General features: G+C 52.7%; 1 protein-coding gene across 1 annotated transcript in view; it reads right to left on the bottom strand.

Moving 5' to 3' along the window:
• Positions 1–11,739: 11,739 nt before the first annotated feature.
• KIAA2026 (KIAA2026 ortholog) overlaps positions 11,740–16,663 on the bottom strand; it is a 70,675-nt gene continuing 65,751 nt past the window's right edge. Inside the window, exon 8 of the mRNA XM_029054661.2 lies at positions 11,740–15,449. Within this exon, the coding sequence (XP_028910494.1) occupies positions 11,872–15,449 (3,578 nt within the window). The 3' untranslated portion in view covers positions 11,740–11,871. The remainder of the gene's footprint in view (positions 15,450–16,663) is intronic.

Genomic DNA, 16,663 nt, shown 5'->3' with positions numbered 1-16,663 from the left:
CCTCTGACTCCCAGGCCCATGCTCTATCCACCAGGCCCCGCTGCTTCTGGGGCCTCTTTCCTTCTCTCCTGTCTCAAACTGGGCAAGAGCGCTTTGATTTTCCAAGAGAATTATTTTAGGGGACACCCCCCACCCACCCCCCCCGAGTAGACGCTTTTTGGGTCAAGCTGGCATTTGGGGAAATCTGGCCCGTGAGGCTCGATGTAGTAGGGATCTTCAGAAAAGCCTGACTTGGGAGCAACGAGAAGCGGCACGGCCCACTGAACAGAGCCTGGGCCCGGTAGTCAGGAGGCCCTGGGTTCCAATCCCGGTGCCACCACTTGTCTGCTGTGTGACCTTGGGCAAGTCGCTTCACTTCTCCGTGCTTCAGTTTCCTCATCTGTAAAATGGGGATTAAGACCGCGAGCCCCACACGGGACAGGGACCGTGTCTAACCTGATTTGCTTGCATCTACCCCAGCGCTGAGTACAGGGCCCGGCACATAGCAAGCGCTTAACAAATACCATAGAAAACCAAACCTTCCAAAATCCAGCTTCGAAAATAGGAGCTAGGGAGAGAAGGGGCAGCGATGGGGAATGTGGACGCCATACCGGGAGACCGGGGGTGGTTCTCACCCCCGCCCTTATACACCCAGAGTGATATCCCAGAACCAGAGCCCCCGCTCTGATTGCCAACTAAAGCCGGGGGAAACAATTATCTCGGGTTGCTTTCCCAGCGGGGTACATGGCCATCTCTATTTCAATTGCCTCATTTCGGTGAAATAAAACCCAGCGGACTCATCCAAGACGCACGCCAGGGGAGCGGCCCAGACAGCCACCTGGCCACGTCCCCGCCGAGCACGCTAAACTGACCACCGAGCTCCGTTCAGAGACGGCGGCCCGGCGGTCTTGCGAATTGCATCAGAGAACGGAGCCTCCCGTGGCTCTGCGCACAGCGGTTTGCCCAACGAGAACTTGTCCTTTTCGTATTCGGCTCCCCAAAGGCCATCTGAGATGCAGTTTGCAGCACAGCAGCCAAGGGAAAAGAAATGAGCTCACTGGATTCCTCCAGGGCTGGAACTCCTCTTTTTTTCCGATGAAGCCGTCTGCTTGCGATCGCTCCACTTTTTGATGACTCTAGCAGGGAGGAGCGGCGGGTAGTAAAATTGAAATCAACTTCACTTTATTTCAGTAACCCTGATACAAAATCAAGCTGGAGGGAGAGGGTCGAAATTACCGGCTAAAGCAGACGCTTGGAACACGGCATTCTGATTTCAATTTTCCACGTTCTACCCGTTGCTCGTCCTGACCGGGCCTCGCGGCCGTCAAAGCCATGGGGAACGGTAAGGCTCCCAGATGTGCGGGGCTTCGTTCGTTCATTCGTTCATTCCTATTTATTGAGCGCTCACTCTGTGCAGAGCCCTGGTCCCAGCGGTTGGGAGGGTACAGTGTAACAATAAACAGACACATTCCCTGCCCACGGCGAGCTGAGATCTACAGACACAGAGGGTGCGTGCGGTTTAGTCAACTCTCAGACTCTTCCTCAATAATAATAATAATAATGATGATGTTGGTATTTGTTAAGCGCCTACTATGTGCAGAGCGCTGTTCTAAGCGCTGGGGTAGATACAGGGTCGTCGGGTTGTCCCACGTGAGGCTCACCGTCTTCACCCCCGTTTTACGGATGAGGTCACTGAGGCGCAGAGAAGGGAAGTGACTTGCCCACAGTCACACAGCTGACAAGTGGCAGAGCCGGGATTCCAACACATAGGGGAGGCGCAGGACATGCCACCGGATTCCCCGGACGCTCCCGTTCCCGCCGTCTTCAAGAAGGAAGTGGGGAGAGAGAGGTGACCGCGGAAAGTATCAGGGCTTCAGCTAGTGGGCAAAGAGCCCCCTTGGACCAACAACTGAGGAACGTATTAGCCAGTTTCAGAATTGCAAAGCCATAGCAGGCCACAGCGGGGCACAATACGCACAGAAGAAAGACATCGAGGAACGCCAAGGCCGTCGCCTTTTTCCAAAGGACGCGCTGCTTTCAGTAGACCTGGCCTCTCCGGTGACTACCGAAAAAGGCCGGCTGCCCCAAGAAGTTTATCGAGATCTCAGATCGGTTCCGGAATCTCATGTCTGGCCAAGTCCAAACTGGAGCAGCTCTATCATTCATTCAGTAGTATTTATTGGGCGCTTACTATGTGCAGAGCACCGTACCAAGCGCTTGGAATGGACAGTTAGGCAACAGAGGGAGACCATCCCTGCCCCAGTGATGGGCTCACAGTCTAATCGGGGAAATGAAGGCGCCAAGGCCCCGGCGACGATCGAACTCGCGACCCCTGGTTTACAAGACCAGCGATCTAACCACTGAGCTGTGGAGCCACCTTGGCCCAAGACCAGTGGATAAAAATAACAACAATGATGATGACGACGATTGTGGTTGTTAAGCGTTTACTACGGGCCAGGCACTTTTCTAAACACGGGGGTAGAAACAAAGGTTCTGAGTCAGATTTGATTGTATTGTTATCTCCCCCAGCCCTGACTACAGGGCTTGACACACAGTAAGCACTTAACAAAACCCACTATTATCATTATTAAAACCGCCGTTACTATTCTTGAGGAAGCAACAGGAAAGCTGGAAGCCGGTATCAAAATATGATTCTAATCCTCTGGAAAACGATTAACTCAACAGGCTGAGCGAATCGTCTACAATCCTTGGGGCGTGAAACCCTTAGGTCCTCAAAGTCGGCTACCAAACTATAAACCACTGCAACTGACTTCAAACAACACGCAAAATGGCCCGTTTTGAATCGTCACCACGTGTTTTTTTTGACGCTTCCCTACAACCCGTTGCCAAGTTGGAAAATCCGTTTGTAATGTGAATTTCCTCGATAAAATACAGTGATTCTGGTGCCAAAGTGGTAACTGGATTATTCTTCTGTGCTCTGAAATCTATTTATCTAAATTGGACACTGGTGATGCAAACAAAACTCTCTAAAAGGTCGATGGCTTTCTTCCAATATGCTTTTACACTAGCTAGATAAGTAATAGGTAACTTTTCCAGGAAAGCTATTTTTACTCGGTAATGGGGACAGTACAGAAATACCCAGTAGGGAATCATGAAAACCACAGACTGTCTATTTAGTCCAAGATCCAATTTGAACATCTGATAACTATTTTTAAGGCCGTCAGCAGTGTGGAAAGAGCGCTGGCCCGGGAGTCAGAGGACCTGGGTTCCTGGCTCTGCCACGTACCTGCTGTGTGAACTTGGGCAAGTCACTTCACTTCTCTGTGCTTCGGTTAGCCTGTCTGTAAACTGGGGATCGAGACGGGGAGCCCCACGGGGAACAAGGACTCTGTGAAAACCTGATTACCTTGCAGCTACCCAGCACTTAGTACAGTCCCCGGCACACTGTAGGCATTTAGCAAATACCATTAAAAAAATATATTACACATCTCTCTCCCCCCATTCTTCCCCCTCCCTCTCCTGTTCCAGGCCACTGTTCTGTTCCCCATTCCTAGCAACTCAAACTCAGCTCCTTTCCCCCAGGTTCCTCGGGCCCCTCACATTCCCACGCTCCAGCGTCCGTCCCTCGTGCTTCCGACCACGGTGGCGAGAGCCGCTGCTTCGGCCGTTGTCCCTCTCCCCTTCCTGCTCGTAGCCCCGCCTCGCCTCCTAGCTCAGGGGGACAGGGATGGAGGAATGGGTGGTGGCGGAAAGGGGCTTGCTTGGGAGGGGGCCGTTCTGTCCCTTCCCCTGCTGTAGCATGCATCCGGGGGAGGGCAATGGAGAGAAATGGAGAGAGGTCTCACAGACCTGAGAGTCAGAAGACCTGCACACTTGGCTCCTCTACTGCTAACCTTCTCACTGTACTTTGATCTCATCTGTCTCGCCTCCAACTCCTCGCCCACGTCCCGCCTCTGACCTGACCGCCCTCCCTCCTCAAATCCGACGGACGATTACTCTCCTCCTTCTTCAAAGCCTTATTGAAGGCGCATCTCCTCCGAGTGGCCTTCCCTGACTAAGCCCTCTTTTCCTCTCCTCCCTCTCCCTTCCGCATCGGCCTGACTTGCTCCCTTTAGTCACCCCTCCTCCCAAAGCACTTACGTAGACATCTGTAATTTATTTATTTATATTCATGTCCGTCTCCCCCTCTAGACTGTAAGCCGGCTGTGGGTAGGGAAGGCGTCTTTACTGTTATACCATACTCTCCCGGGCCCTCCGTACGGTGCTCTGAACACAGTAAGCACTCGATAAATACGAATGGATGACTGAATGAATGAAAGAATGACTCCTAGGTGGGTAGATGACTTTAGGGGCAAGTAATGGGATTCAGTGAGTGTCCACTGGGAGCCGTGCACTGTGCTAAATGCTCGGGAAGTAAAAAAAAAAAAAACAAATGTTATCCATTCCCTGCCCACAGGGAGCCTACCCACTAACAGGGGAGGATGGACGGGAAGATCTCGACCAAAAGCGTAAAGGGATTCGTGCCGAGGAGGGATACGATGTAAGTACGGCCTCGCTACAGATGGTGACGGGTTTTATGACTTGAGGTGCTGGAATTACATGTGGAAGGCCAGGTGGGGTTTCGGGAGGGCTTGGAGTAATATGGGGAGAGCTGCGGCCTGTCGGATTGGGGGATGAAGGGAGTTCCAAGACGGGGGAAGCGGGTGAGCGAAGGGGTCGGAGCCACAGTTAGAAGGAGGAATGAAGGGAGCGAGCCGGGGAGTAGCAGGAGGAGACAGCAGATCCGTAAGGTGCCGTGAGTTGGAGCGGGGTTTTGAAGCTGATTGCGGGGTTTTGCCTGACGCGGAGGGGGACGAGGAGCCAGCGGGGGGTTCTGAGGGATCGAGAGGTGTGTGTCGAGAGAAGTGTCGAGAGGAGCTTCAAGACGATCTGTGTAACAGTGTCCGGTAGATTGGAGGGGAGAGAGGCTGGAGGCAGGGAGACCAGTGAGGGGGTCCCTCTCGCACTGGGATTTGCACCCTTTACTCATCCCTCAGCCCCACAGCACTTGTATATCTGTAATTTACTTATTTCTCTCAAGGTCTGTCTTCCCCTCTGAACCGTAAGCTTGTTGTAGGCAGGGAATGTGTCTACTGACTCTATCGTATTCTAGTCTCCCAAGCGCTCAGTACTGTGCTCCGCACCCAGTAAGCGTTCAATAGATACGAATGATGGATCGAGGGGTCTGTTACAACAATCCAGTCATGATAGGATCCCCTTGAGGGCAGGGATTGTGTCTAATGCTACTCTTCTCAAATGCTCAGTACAGTGCTCCGCACACAGTCAAGCACCGATTAAGTACTGTTACTACCGCCGCTGATCGACGATCGAGGCTCACACCACGGCAGTAGCTGTTGGACGGCAAGGAGAGAGGAATAAGGGAGAGGTCGCATAGGAAGGGCCTACAGGACGATGAAGTAGATTGAATGGGAGAACTGAAGGACGGCGAGGAGTCAAGGATGACACTGCGGTTGCCCGCGTCGGTGATCGTGGTAACGGCTGAGATGGGAAAGGGAGGAGTGTAGGCGGAAGATGGCTCTGCCACTTGTCTGCCGTGTGACCTTAGGCAAGTCACTTCACTTCCCTGTGCCTCAGTTACCTCACCTGTATGGGGATTAAGACCGGGAGCCCCATGTGGGACGTGACTGCGTCCAGCCTGATTGGCCTGCATCTACCCCAGTGCTCAGTTCAGTGTCCGGCACCTAGTAAATAACGAACAAATAGCATTTTTTTTAAAAGGAGGTGGGTGATTTAGTTCTGACATGTTAAGTTCGAGGTGCCAGTGAGACATCCAAGTGGAGAGGTACTGCAGGCAATGTGGGATTACAGGTGGAGATGGGAAGTTGAGGCTAGAGGGAGAGATCTGGAAGTGGTCTGCCTAGAGATGGTAGCTTGTGAGCAGATGCGCGCTTGGAGAGAGTCAGCATAAAGCGAGAGGATTAGGGGATCCGGAACCGGAGCCTCGCGGGGCACCCACAGTTAAGGGATGAGAGATGGACAAGGAGTCAGCGAATGAAACTGAAGAGTGCCAAGACAGATAGGAGGAGAACCAGGCTACTACCGCGTCAGCACGACCGAGGGCTGAAGGTGTTTCGGAGGGAGAGGTTAATGGTGGCGAAGGGAGCCGAGAGGTCAAGGAGGAGGACTGAGTAGGGCCCAATGGATTTGGGCTAGAAGGAGGTCACTGGTGACTTCAGACCACAGCCTCAGTGGAGTAAGGGGGTCAAAACCCGATCGTACTGCATCAAGAAGAGTTGGTGGGCGGGGGGTGTGAACGATCCATTCCAGGAGTTCGGCTAGGAATGGGAACAGGGAGATGGGGAAGTGAGAGAGGGCTTTATTTAGTATGACCTGGAGACTTGGGTACGTTCGAGAGCAGAAGGGAAGGAGCCAACAGAGTGCGAGAGGTTTAGGGAGAGGAGAGAAGTGCTTTTAGGAAGTGACGGGGGATAAGGTCAGAGGCCCAGGTAAAGCGGACGGATTGAGGAGATAGGCGGGAGACCTCCTCTTGAGAAACAGCAGAGAAGCGGAAGACAGACCACGAGCGGGCAGGAGAGTGGTGAGAAGGTGTTGCGGAAACTCTGGAAAGTTCAGACACAGGATTTTAGTGAGTAGCGGCCAAGACCCAGGGCGGGAGGTTTATATGGGAGAGTATCTCTGAAAGGGTGAGCATAACCCATTCTTGCTGAGGACGTGAAGACAAAAACAACCCAAGATTTACATTTCGGGAGAGGAAACTATGATTAAATACAACCCATGGCCAAGAGCGAATTGAAAGAGAAAACAGATGCTGACAAGAAGCCTAGAGGCTGTTTAAAAACAACAGCGGGAGCCCAGGTAGAATGAAAGCTGTAGAGCACACAGAAGCTTTTTACGAAGCCATGGTAAAGCAGTGGTCACCGAAGAAAAACACATCTTTTCGTATGGTAGCCTCACCCGACTGAAAAGAAGAAGGCCCATCAACGTGCCGGGTCAGGGGCAAAAGGAAATTAGTAGAGGCGAAAAGGGGAGAGCCCCTTGCAAGGGATGAAGGAGCAGATAGATTTTTCTAATGTACTCAAAGTAGGAAGCTGCCTGGGGTATCTATCATGGGGGCTACTTAATGCCTATGGTATTAAAGGCGGCTTGAAAGGGTAGTGTGATCTAAGTGGAAAAGAGCACGGGCCTGGGAGTCCGGGGACCTGGGTTCTAATCCTGGCTCTGCCCCTTGCCCGCAGTATGAGGCAAGTCCCTTAACTTCCCTGAGCTTGTTTCCTCACCTGGAAAACGGGGATTCAGTAAGCGTTCTCCCTCCCACTTGGGCCGTGAGCCCCACGTGAGACGGGGACCGTGTCCGACCTGATTATCTGGAATTTACCCCGGTGCTTAGTTCGGTGATTGACACTTGCTAAGTGTTGAACAAATACCACCATTATGATTGGGTGCACTCCGAGATGCAAAGCAGCTAGCCGAGAGGCTTTAATTCATTCTTCAGTTTGTTTTTCGGAGCTGGTGGGTTCCGAGGCATAGGATCAACTTGTAGTAAACACCCAGGACGTTTGAGACCAAACTGATAGAACTAAATGCACACAAAAAAACCGGACTGGGTGACACTGCGCCCCGAGTCCCGAAAGAACTCGGAGAGGGCGTGGGAGGACCTCTGGCCAGTACGTAACCGAACGGTCCCATCTCCCCTCTTTAAGGTGAATCTGGGACTTAGAGACCGCTGAGTTATTTCTATACCCAACTTGTGCAATCTAACTATTTTTAGGACCGGTGACCACTTGGCCAACGCAACTTCTCCGGGTGCCAACTTGGCATTTTGAGTGTGAGGTCAAACCGGTGGGGTGGGTTGCAAGAAAAAAGGAAAGTGATGCACACGGGGCTGGGAAAGCAGGCACGCCTACACACACACACTCTCTCTCTCTCTCTCTCTCTCTCTCTTCCTTAAATTCCAAATAGTGGCTTACTTTAAATCGTAAACGCCTTGAATGCTGGGGCCGTTTCTCTTCTACTGCACTCTCCCAACATTTAGTACAGCGCCTGCTCCATCCGCAACGGATGGAGTCTCCTCGGCGGAAACAACGGGTGGGCCTCACCCGAGCTTCGGGATGAAGAAACCGGTTATAGCGCTGATGGCTTGCGCGGCACCACACGCCATCTCTCGCCCCTGCCCGAGATGCTCTCGCCGGGGCAAGGAACGTAATGAACGGAGACCCGCACAAGGGTACGGCGTACTGGGGGGGGGGGGGGGGGGGCGCGTGTGCGGTCGTCACCTACGCCAGCCAGCTCCCGGCCAGGGGCTCGGTAAATCCTACTGAGGTAGACTCCCGTACCCCCGCTTTGGGCCGGGAAGGGAATCTGTCGGCTGCTTGGAACCACAGCTGAGCGGGTCCTGGAGTTCCCATTCCCCCTCGCGATGGCCAAGGGGTCGGGGTCCCCATTTCTTTCTGAGGCCGGCAACAGAGGAGAGCTGCAATCTAGAGCCCTGCAGCAGCTCCGGCTTCTGGCGGGCCCCTTATCGCGAGGGACGGGCCCCCTCCGCCCCCTCGGACTCGATGCCCCACCCCGGGAGGGGCAGCATGAAAGGGGAAATCGTGCCTCTCAATTCTGCCGCTTTCTGGGATGGAGAAGTCTAACTAGTGGGGCTCCTCAGGGATCGGTGCTAGAATCGGGTCAATATTTTCATAAATGACTGGAAGGTAAGAACGTGCAGGGAAATCTTCACTTCCGCAGGTGAAACGAAGGGCTTCCGAGGGGCAGAACGTAAGGCCGTCGGGGATAAACCACAAAAAGAACGCCAAGTAAGGTGGGAGATGAGCCTCGGCGTGAACAAGCGTAAGCTCGTGTAGGGAAAACAAAATTCCCAAATGTCTCTGACACGGGTCAGTTATCAGTCGTGGACTCGGGACATGGATCCCGAAGACAGATCCCTCAAATCCCTCAGCCCAATCGCGGAGGCAGCCGAAAAGGTCAACGGAATTCTGGGCGTCAACAGCAAAGGGTAGTGAAAAAAAAAATCGCATCCGTGCTTTTTTTTTTTTTTTTACCAAATAAAGCCATGTTACGGCCGCACACGGAACGCCGTGAGAACTCAGGCCTTCGACATTTTGGACGGGACATAGCGTTAGCGGCGCGGGTCTGAGAAGGACAAGGTCTAAGGAGGTCGGGGGAAAGAGCGGCTTCTGTTCGAAGAGAAGCTGAAAACGACGAGGACCTGTTAGTTCAGAAAATCAAGACCCTTAGGGCGGACTGCTGAAATGCGGCTCACCAAATCTCTCAACCTTAGGACAGGGCAGAAGCCCGCTGAAGGTGTGAGACACGACACGATCCAAAGGAAGCGCTTCCTCTCAACGTGTAGACGGTGAACGTTGAAATCTGGTACCAGAGCAAGTTTGCTGGCAGCCATCCAGAGGTTCAAGGGGGGGTCAATAGGGGGTTTACTAGAAAGAGAAGTCAGCGACCTCAGAAGATGTCAGAAGGCAAGGAATGTTTGAATCTCCAAATCACAGAGGGCAGGTTCGCGACGGGTTACAGTAGAAAGATCAGTAAGGGACGTCACGAGGTCCGTCCCCAACCGTGAGCACGGCTGTCCGGAAAGGAGGGCGATCGCCACACCGTTCTTCCAAACGTCCTCAGGCGCTTCTGTCGACGATGCACGTCGGGTCGGGCGGACCCGACCCGGCGTTTCTCAGGTGTCCGTCGGGCCTTTATTTTTCACTTCAAAAACCCAGGCATACACAGTTTCACCAGAATGTGTGTTTGGGTTGGAACTCTGCCAGGGAACTAGGGAACATCCGTCTGACCGCGAGAGCGTTCGGATGTACGGCGCCAGGGTGTCAGAAGGAATGGGTCCAAAGTATGCGCTCTTGTGTGCACGGTCAGACACCCTGAGTGGTACGGGGCAGGTTTCCCTCGACGTGGGGTGGGGGGCCGGGGGAGAGAGGAGGGGGCGGGGGAGAACCCGTTTTATGGGAATTGGATGCTCTTGGCCTCAAGTGGTAACGGATCTCCCCATCAGACGAAAGGGCAAGTTACAGCGATGCCCGCCTGGGATGGGAAACTGGGAGTGCGCAAAGCATCCGGTCACCACTTTCCTCTCAGAGGCAGGGACAGGGACTGATTCCGCCCGAGCCTATGGGGATCCCTTTGGCCTTTCCCGGAATTCCTTTCGAGCGGGATTCAAAATGTCCAGTTATAAATGTAAACATAAATAGTCTAACAACATTTACTATATTAACCAAGTTTTTAATAGAAACCATTTAGAGGAATATCCAATATAAACATGTTTTTATAACTTCCCTACCCTCCCAAGGTTCAACACTACACATTGAAAAAGTTGGATGACAATACACTACCTACCCTGCTTCTTTCCCCTTCCACAGAAACCCTAAGGACACGCCCAAAAAGAACGGTGCGAAGCGCAGAGTGGGCCTGGGGGGGGGGGGGGGTAACTCAGTCCGCCCTCCCTCGGCTCGGGACGCCCAGCTGGGGATGCGCTTAACGCGGGCTGCAACATCAGGGGGTTTGGGTGGACGCTCCCCCTGCCACCCGCCGCGAGAGCGATGAGGGGGTGGACTGAGTTCACGGACCTCGGATCGCCCGTTCTGGGCTAGAAGGGCTCTCTGGCTCCGGGCGCCACCATCTTCATTTTCACCCAAATGCCACAGAAAATTCCCAAATGTGTGGGGTGCGAAAGGAAGGGAGGTTCTCCGATCACTCTAGCATGCCACCACCCGGAGCCCTGGAACTCATGCCGGACGCCAGAGAGAGCGGAACCTATTCGGTTTTTTTTTTTCTTTTTTTTTTTTTTTTTAAGTTCTCCAGAGAGCGCGCAGTCTCCCAGTACCAAATTCCATTTACGTTCAGCTTTTCTACAGCTTCCGCTTGCGCTGCACCGTTTGGGAAGAACACCATGAGGGAATTACAGAACGTTCTTTCTACGCGGAGCATGGAAGGAGCACGGTGGGGAATCGAACCGAAACGGATCCGCAGACATGGGACAAGTATTATGAAATCTGTGAAGCGTACTCTTGCACCGTGGAATAACTCAAGACTCAATTTTCTGAAGCTTAGTCCACGTCTAGACTCCAAATGTCACAGATTTTCTTCCTCTGACTCACGGGTTCTGCCAAGCTCTGGTGGTACCTGCCTTCCACAACTCCCCAGGTACACATCTTTAAAACATTAATAATAAAAAAAGCAATACAGCAACTTGGTTTATTACATGCAGATCCATCTGCATTGTTGCTAAACAGTACACTGGTCCAAAATTACTAAAATACTTAAAAAACTATACATTATGTAAACAAAACATAAATAAAACGGCATAATTCTTTGTACATATAGTTTAGTACAGATTGTTAGAGATTCAGAAATATGTACAATTTTACACCATGGACTGCATCGTCACAATGCATAAATATTTTTTTACAGAAACAAAAATAAGATTTCACAAATGAAAAAGACACATTCTACTGGTATTGTAGACACGGTACAATAGTCCAAATTTAGGAGGAAACAAGTTAATGAAAATGTGCAAAAGGCTAGATTAAGCTAAACTAGTCAAACTTGAACTTCTTGTATCGTTAACAGATTGGTCATTCTTGACCGCTATCATACAAACAACTCTTGGAAACATACCTTTATCGCTAAATGAAACTGAATCTTTTTCTCTTCCCAAGCACACAGAATCCAGCTTCAATGTAATGAGAAGATGGAGGAGGGGGTGGGGGGGTGGGGGGGGAGGACGGGGGGGTTGGGGGTGGCGGGGGGGGGTGGGGGGGGAGAGAAAGGGGAAAAAAAAAAAACCCCCAACCCTACGGCTTTCAGTGGTATGATAAAACTGAAAATTCTTCTTTTTGGGTCTCAAAACAATGCCCGATATCGAAGACTGGTTCTTTCGGTCTCATCTCAAGAGGCAGCTCTGTCAGGCTTTTGTAAGCCAGGTGACTGAAAAGCAGGGAAGACAGTGGCGGGATTTGGGCTGGTGGAGATTATAATTTGAGAACAGGGTGAAGAAACGGGAGGGACCTGAGGCGAATTTATGGCATTCAAAATGGCTCCCTCTGGGCTAACCAACAATTTTTTGGCTGGTGTTTCTACGTTAAGTACCGGAGGACTACCCGGCCGAGGGTCCCCGTCATGGGCGGCCGCCGCCGAAGGAGCTTTAGTTCCGGGCGGGGGCGGCCTCATCGCCGAAGACCGCGTCGCCGCCGGTACCCGGGTCAGGGCAGACGCTTCGGCCGCAGAGGGTTGGGTGCTGGCATTTCCGGGAGAATTCACAATTTTTGTAGCGCTCTGCGGGGGCGGATTTTCCGGCTCCTGACTTAATGCACTGCTTGGTATCAGGGCCACCTTCTGGGCGGGATTCTCAAAAGATGCCGCCGGAAACACCGGGCCGCTGCTAAGAATGAAAGGATTAGTAGTTATCAGGAGGACGTGGCTGCCTACCCCCAGACCTTGGGGCGGGACCGCAAACTGGCTCCCGTTGATCATAATCTGAGTCCCGGGGGCCAGAGGCGTATTGGTATTAATAACTATCTTCTGCTGAATGCAAGTGTCATTCAACTGACCCCCTACCAGACCGGCTAGGCCCGTAGGCCCTGGAGAAGTCTGAATGGCAGAGGCAACTGGAATACAACTGTAACTCTGTGCTGGTTTCACCAAGTTGAGAGGCATGTGCTGGCTTGGCAGAGGAGCGAAGTTGGCAAAACGAAAGGTTTTCCCGGCATTCAGTGAGGCAGAGGGGACCAGAGCCGGCGGATAATTCAGGCTCGCGTTGGCCGGCACTGGAGCTGACAGCCCCGGCGTCTGAAACTGAACCAATGTCTGCGGCAGCCTCTTCGGAAGGGCTAGAGAATGCGCGGCCCCCGGAACCGCTGCCAGAGGCGGGACGGCGTTGATGATCCTCGGGGAGACGGCGGCAGGTGCGGGCAAGGCAACCGTCACTGGGATCTGCAGGGCCGAGGGCAGACACTGAGGAGACACGGTGGGCTGGGAAGTTGAAATCAGCACGGACGACGCAAGATGTCCCGTCTTCACAGTCGAGATAGCCACGGCGCTGCCGAGGGCGGGCGTACACAGGCTATTGGCTAAAACCGACACGATCCTCGAAGAGGTGTCGTTTCCCCCGACCAAAACAGCGGGGCGGGTTCCAGAGGTACAATTTGAGGCTGCCGAAACAGAACTTGGGGACGTACCGGCCGTCGTCACCACGAACACGTTGGGCGCTCTGGTGGAAGGGACCGGTTCGCTGAAGGGTGGATGGGCCTGACTGATGAGGCCGGGACTCACCGCAACGGAGCTGCCGCTCGTCGACAGAGGCAAAACGAAGCCTTTGCTGTTTTGCTCTTCCGATCCCGCCGGGGCCGCGTTCTGTATGAGGCTGATGGACGGTACACTCTGTACGCTGCCTGGAGTATTTACAATGGCCTGACCTATGTTCAGCCCGATCTTGACATCTTTTATCTGAGACACCGTGGGCGACGGATTGATTTTGATCGGGTTCGCCACGGTAGGGATCAGGACTATCTGAGGCTGCTCGGTGTTTTTGACATACGCGTTGCTGAGGGAGGGAGGGAGGGCCTGCTTTAACGACTCCGCAATGAGGGTCGAGGTGGGAGTGCCGCCGGGAATCGGAGCGTTAATGAAAACCAGCTTCGGGGCAACGCCCGCGGACACTGGGGTCGGCACCACACTGACCGCTTTGCTGCAGGAGGAGATGATCGACGGAGCTGTGACCAGCACGAGTTTAGGGGCGGCGGGACCGCCGGCCAGTTCCCCGTTTGTGGGGAGGGTTGTTTCGGGGCGGGTGACGGGAGACTTCTTGGGGTGAAAGTCCACTTGCAGCTGCGCGACCGAACGGATAAGGTGCGGGTTGGGTTTCCCCGGATTTCCCGTCGAAACGCCGCCGCCGACCGGGCCGCTCGAGGTCAGCGGCACCGACGAGCCGGTCAAGATGGAGGACGGAGAGGAAGAAGTTACCTGGACGGCTTTATCCGTCGCCTGCCCCGGGTGACCGCTGCAGGTGGACTGAGCTGATGCAAGTTTGGGGTCCTTCCCCGCCGGCTGCTTGACGCCAGCAGGGATGGCTGGAATGGAAACAGAAGAGGGCGGTGGAACGGCTCCGGAGACAGACCCCTGGCCAAAAGGAGGGAGGCAGGATGTCGTCGCCACTCCTGAAACTGCTGAGAGCGGGGTGGATTTGGGCACCAGGATTGTCTGCAGCTGAGGGGCGTACGTGAAAACCGAACTTGGGGTGAAGCTGTTGGGAGGATTCTGATCGGGATTGGTCTGTACTTTCACAACGCCTGTGTTCCCACCTCGTGTCCTGACAAGGATGGACTGTGAATCTCTTATGCAAACCGTTTTAAGTTCTTGTTTGGCTTCGGGGGAGTCGACCGCTTGCTCTGGGGCTAGACTGTTGGCCGAACTCTTGGGATTTGGAGAGCGACTTAGTGTTACGGGCGGAGCGGTCACGGAAATGGTGGGGGAAGCAACGGGCCGAGGGAATGTGACTGCCGCGAGGGTATTTTGGACTCTTCCAGGCTCGCTCTGGCTCGGTTTAACTGCTGCCGCGAAGAAGTGACTGGCTGAGGTTTCAGAGGGCAGGGGCTGGGGTCTGGAACTGTTCACATTTGTTACTGGCGCAAAATTACTGTTGAAAATCGTACTGGGTAGTTGGGTAGAAAGATCTGCAGGAGGGCTCACCAGAACCGGTGCTAAAGAAGAGCTTACATCTGCCGTCGGTGGGCAAGAGGAACGCTGTTTCTCCTTAACCTTCTCTGGAAGAGACTGGATTTCTTTCAAAACAGCTTTTCCTTCCTTGTGCTCAATGAGAAAATTCTTGGGCAAAATAAGAATCTGCTTCACGACCTTTTCCCCCGTGGTCGGATCAGTCGCAGACTGCCTCTGAATCTTCACAGAATGGTTTGGAAGATCTACCGGCCCACACGGACCATAGGGCATTTTGCATACCATCTGTAAAGGACCCTTTGAATTGGTCTGGCAGGTCACTTCGGAGGTCATTGGGCCGGATTCTAAAGGCAAGAGAACTGGCTTTTCCAAGGAAGTCACGTTCCTGTTTTCGGAAGGTGGCAGCTGATTTGTTAAGGTCACTTTGTTCCCAATATTCTTGGCAAGCAAGGCCTGAATAGGTTTGGTCCCTTTCAGGAAACTGGAACCGGACGTTGTAGATTCCACTGGGGCAACCGTTTCTGGAGACGGCGGTTTGGTTTGTTTGGACTCTCTCAGAGAACAGTCAGTGTCCACCCCGCTTTCTACACTCAAAACTGTAGCCTCGCTTGTGCTTAATTTGGCTTTCTTCCTTGGTGAAAGCTCCTTTGTGCTATTATCCAGATAACTGCTTTGCTTGTACTGACGTTTAAGTGTTTTAGGCAGTGTCTTCTGCACATCTTTAGAAGAAAACTCTTTCTTTAATAGCCTGCTTTTGCCTACGGGAAAATTTATTTCTGACAGTTTCAGAGCATCTGAAAAATGTAAAAACAAGTGAATTATACTTATTACATGCCCAGAGCACTGAAGATGTTGTTAAAAAAAAAAACAACCACATTTAATAATGACATGGAAAAAATAACAATTCTACACCAAGAAGTTGGGTCGGCAGCCCCCGAATAAGGGGCCTGGAAAAAGTCGAAATAACTGGGCCCAACTTATCACGTCAACTATGTGGTAAATAAAACCTTCACCTCATCAAATAGGTCTACAGAAAATTGGCCTCCCAAACTCACCAGATAAAATACGACGGGGGAGGGAGGGGCGGGCGGGTGGGAGTCTTATGCATTATTAAGTTAACTTATGCCTGTGGCCCTGGGGTTTCAAAAGTAAGAGTAAGATACAGTGCTTACTTTCCAGAAGCGCTAAAGAGATAATACCAACATGAATACATATCCGGCATAGGACACACATAAACATTTGTAAATAAAAATCTGCAGAAACGTGACGTAAGGGTAAAAACTAAAGTTAAATATTTTATGTATCTGACGGCTGTGGTGCTTTGGGGGGGAGGGGGGTCTGGCACTGGGATATTGACAACTGGGGGTGAATTTAGATGGGGATCTTGGGGCGGGAGGGGTGTTCAGGGTCTGCAGTTTCATGGGATGCCCCGTAAGTTGTCCCCTTAAACGAAAAGCTATCCCCAGAGTTTGGTGTGGGAAAGAAAATCTGCCAGTCTTGGGGGCATATGAGGCCTCAACCAGTAGCGGAGACCATAGAGCCGGGCTTGGGAGCCCACCAGAGCCTAGCGGAATCTCTGGCCCAATACTGGAGTGGGACAGGGCAGGATCTATGTGAGTGGGGGCACAGTGGAACAGAACGGGGAAGGGAACAAAGACAAGGAAGAGTGGAAAAGGGAAAAGAGCGACAGGAGAGAAGGGAAGGCAAAATGTGAAAGGGGAGGAAAAAAAAAAAAGTGTGTGGGGGGGAGATGGAAGAGGGGGCCGTCCCTCTACTAGTCCCACCGTCTCTGCCATCTTCTACCCCTGCTAGGCCCGGCCAAAGGGCTGTGGCTATGACACCCAGCTTGGGCATCTTTCCCCTCTAGACCGTCGACTGCAGGGAACGTGTCTATCGACTCCGTTATACCGTACTCTCCCAAGCACTTAGGACGGCGCTCTGAGAACGGGAAGCGCTGAATAAACACCACTGACTGATCGACTGATTGGGAAGAAACTGCTTCTGCTTG

Source organism: Ornithorhynchus anatinus, chromosome X5, assembly GCF_004115215.2.
Source record: "Ornithorhynchus anatinus isolate Pmale09 chromosome X5, mOrnAna1.pri.v4, whole genome shotgun sequence".
Lineage (NCBI taxonomy): Eukaryota > Metazoa > Chordata > Mammalia > Monotremata > Ornithorhynchidae > Ornithorhynchus > Ornithorhynchus anatinus.
Note: the sequence above shows the minus strand (reverse complement) of the source record. Positions and strands in the feature narration are given on the sequence as shown.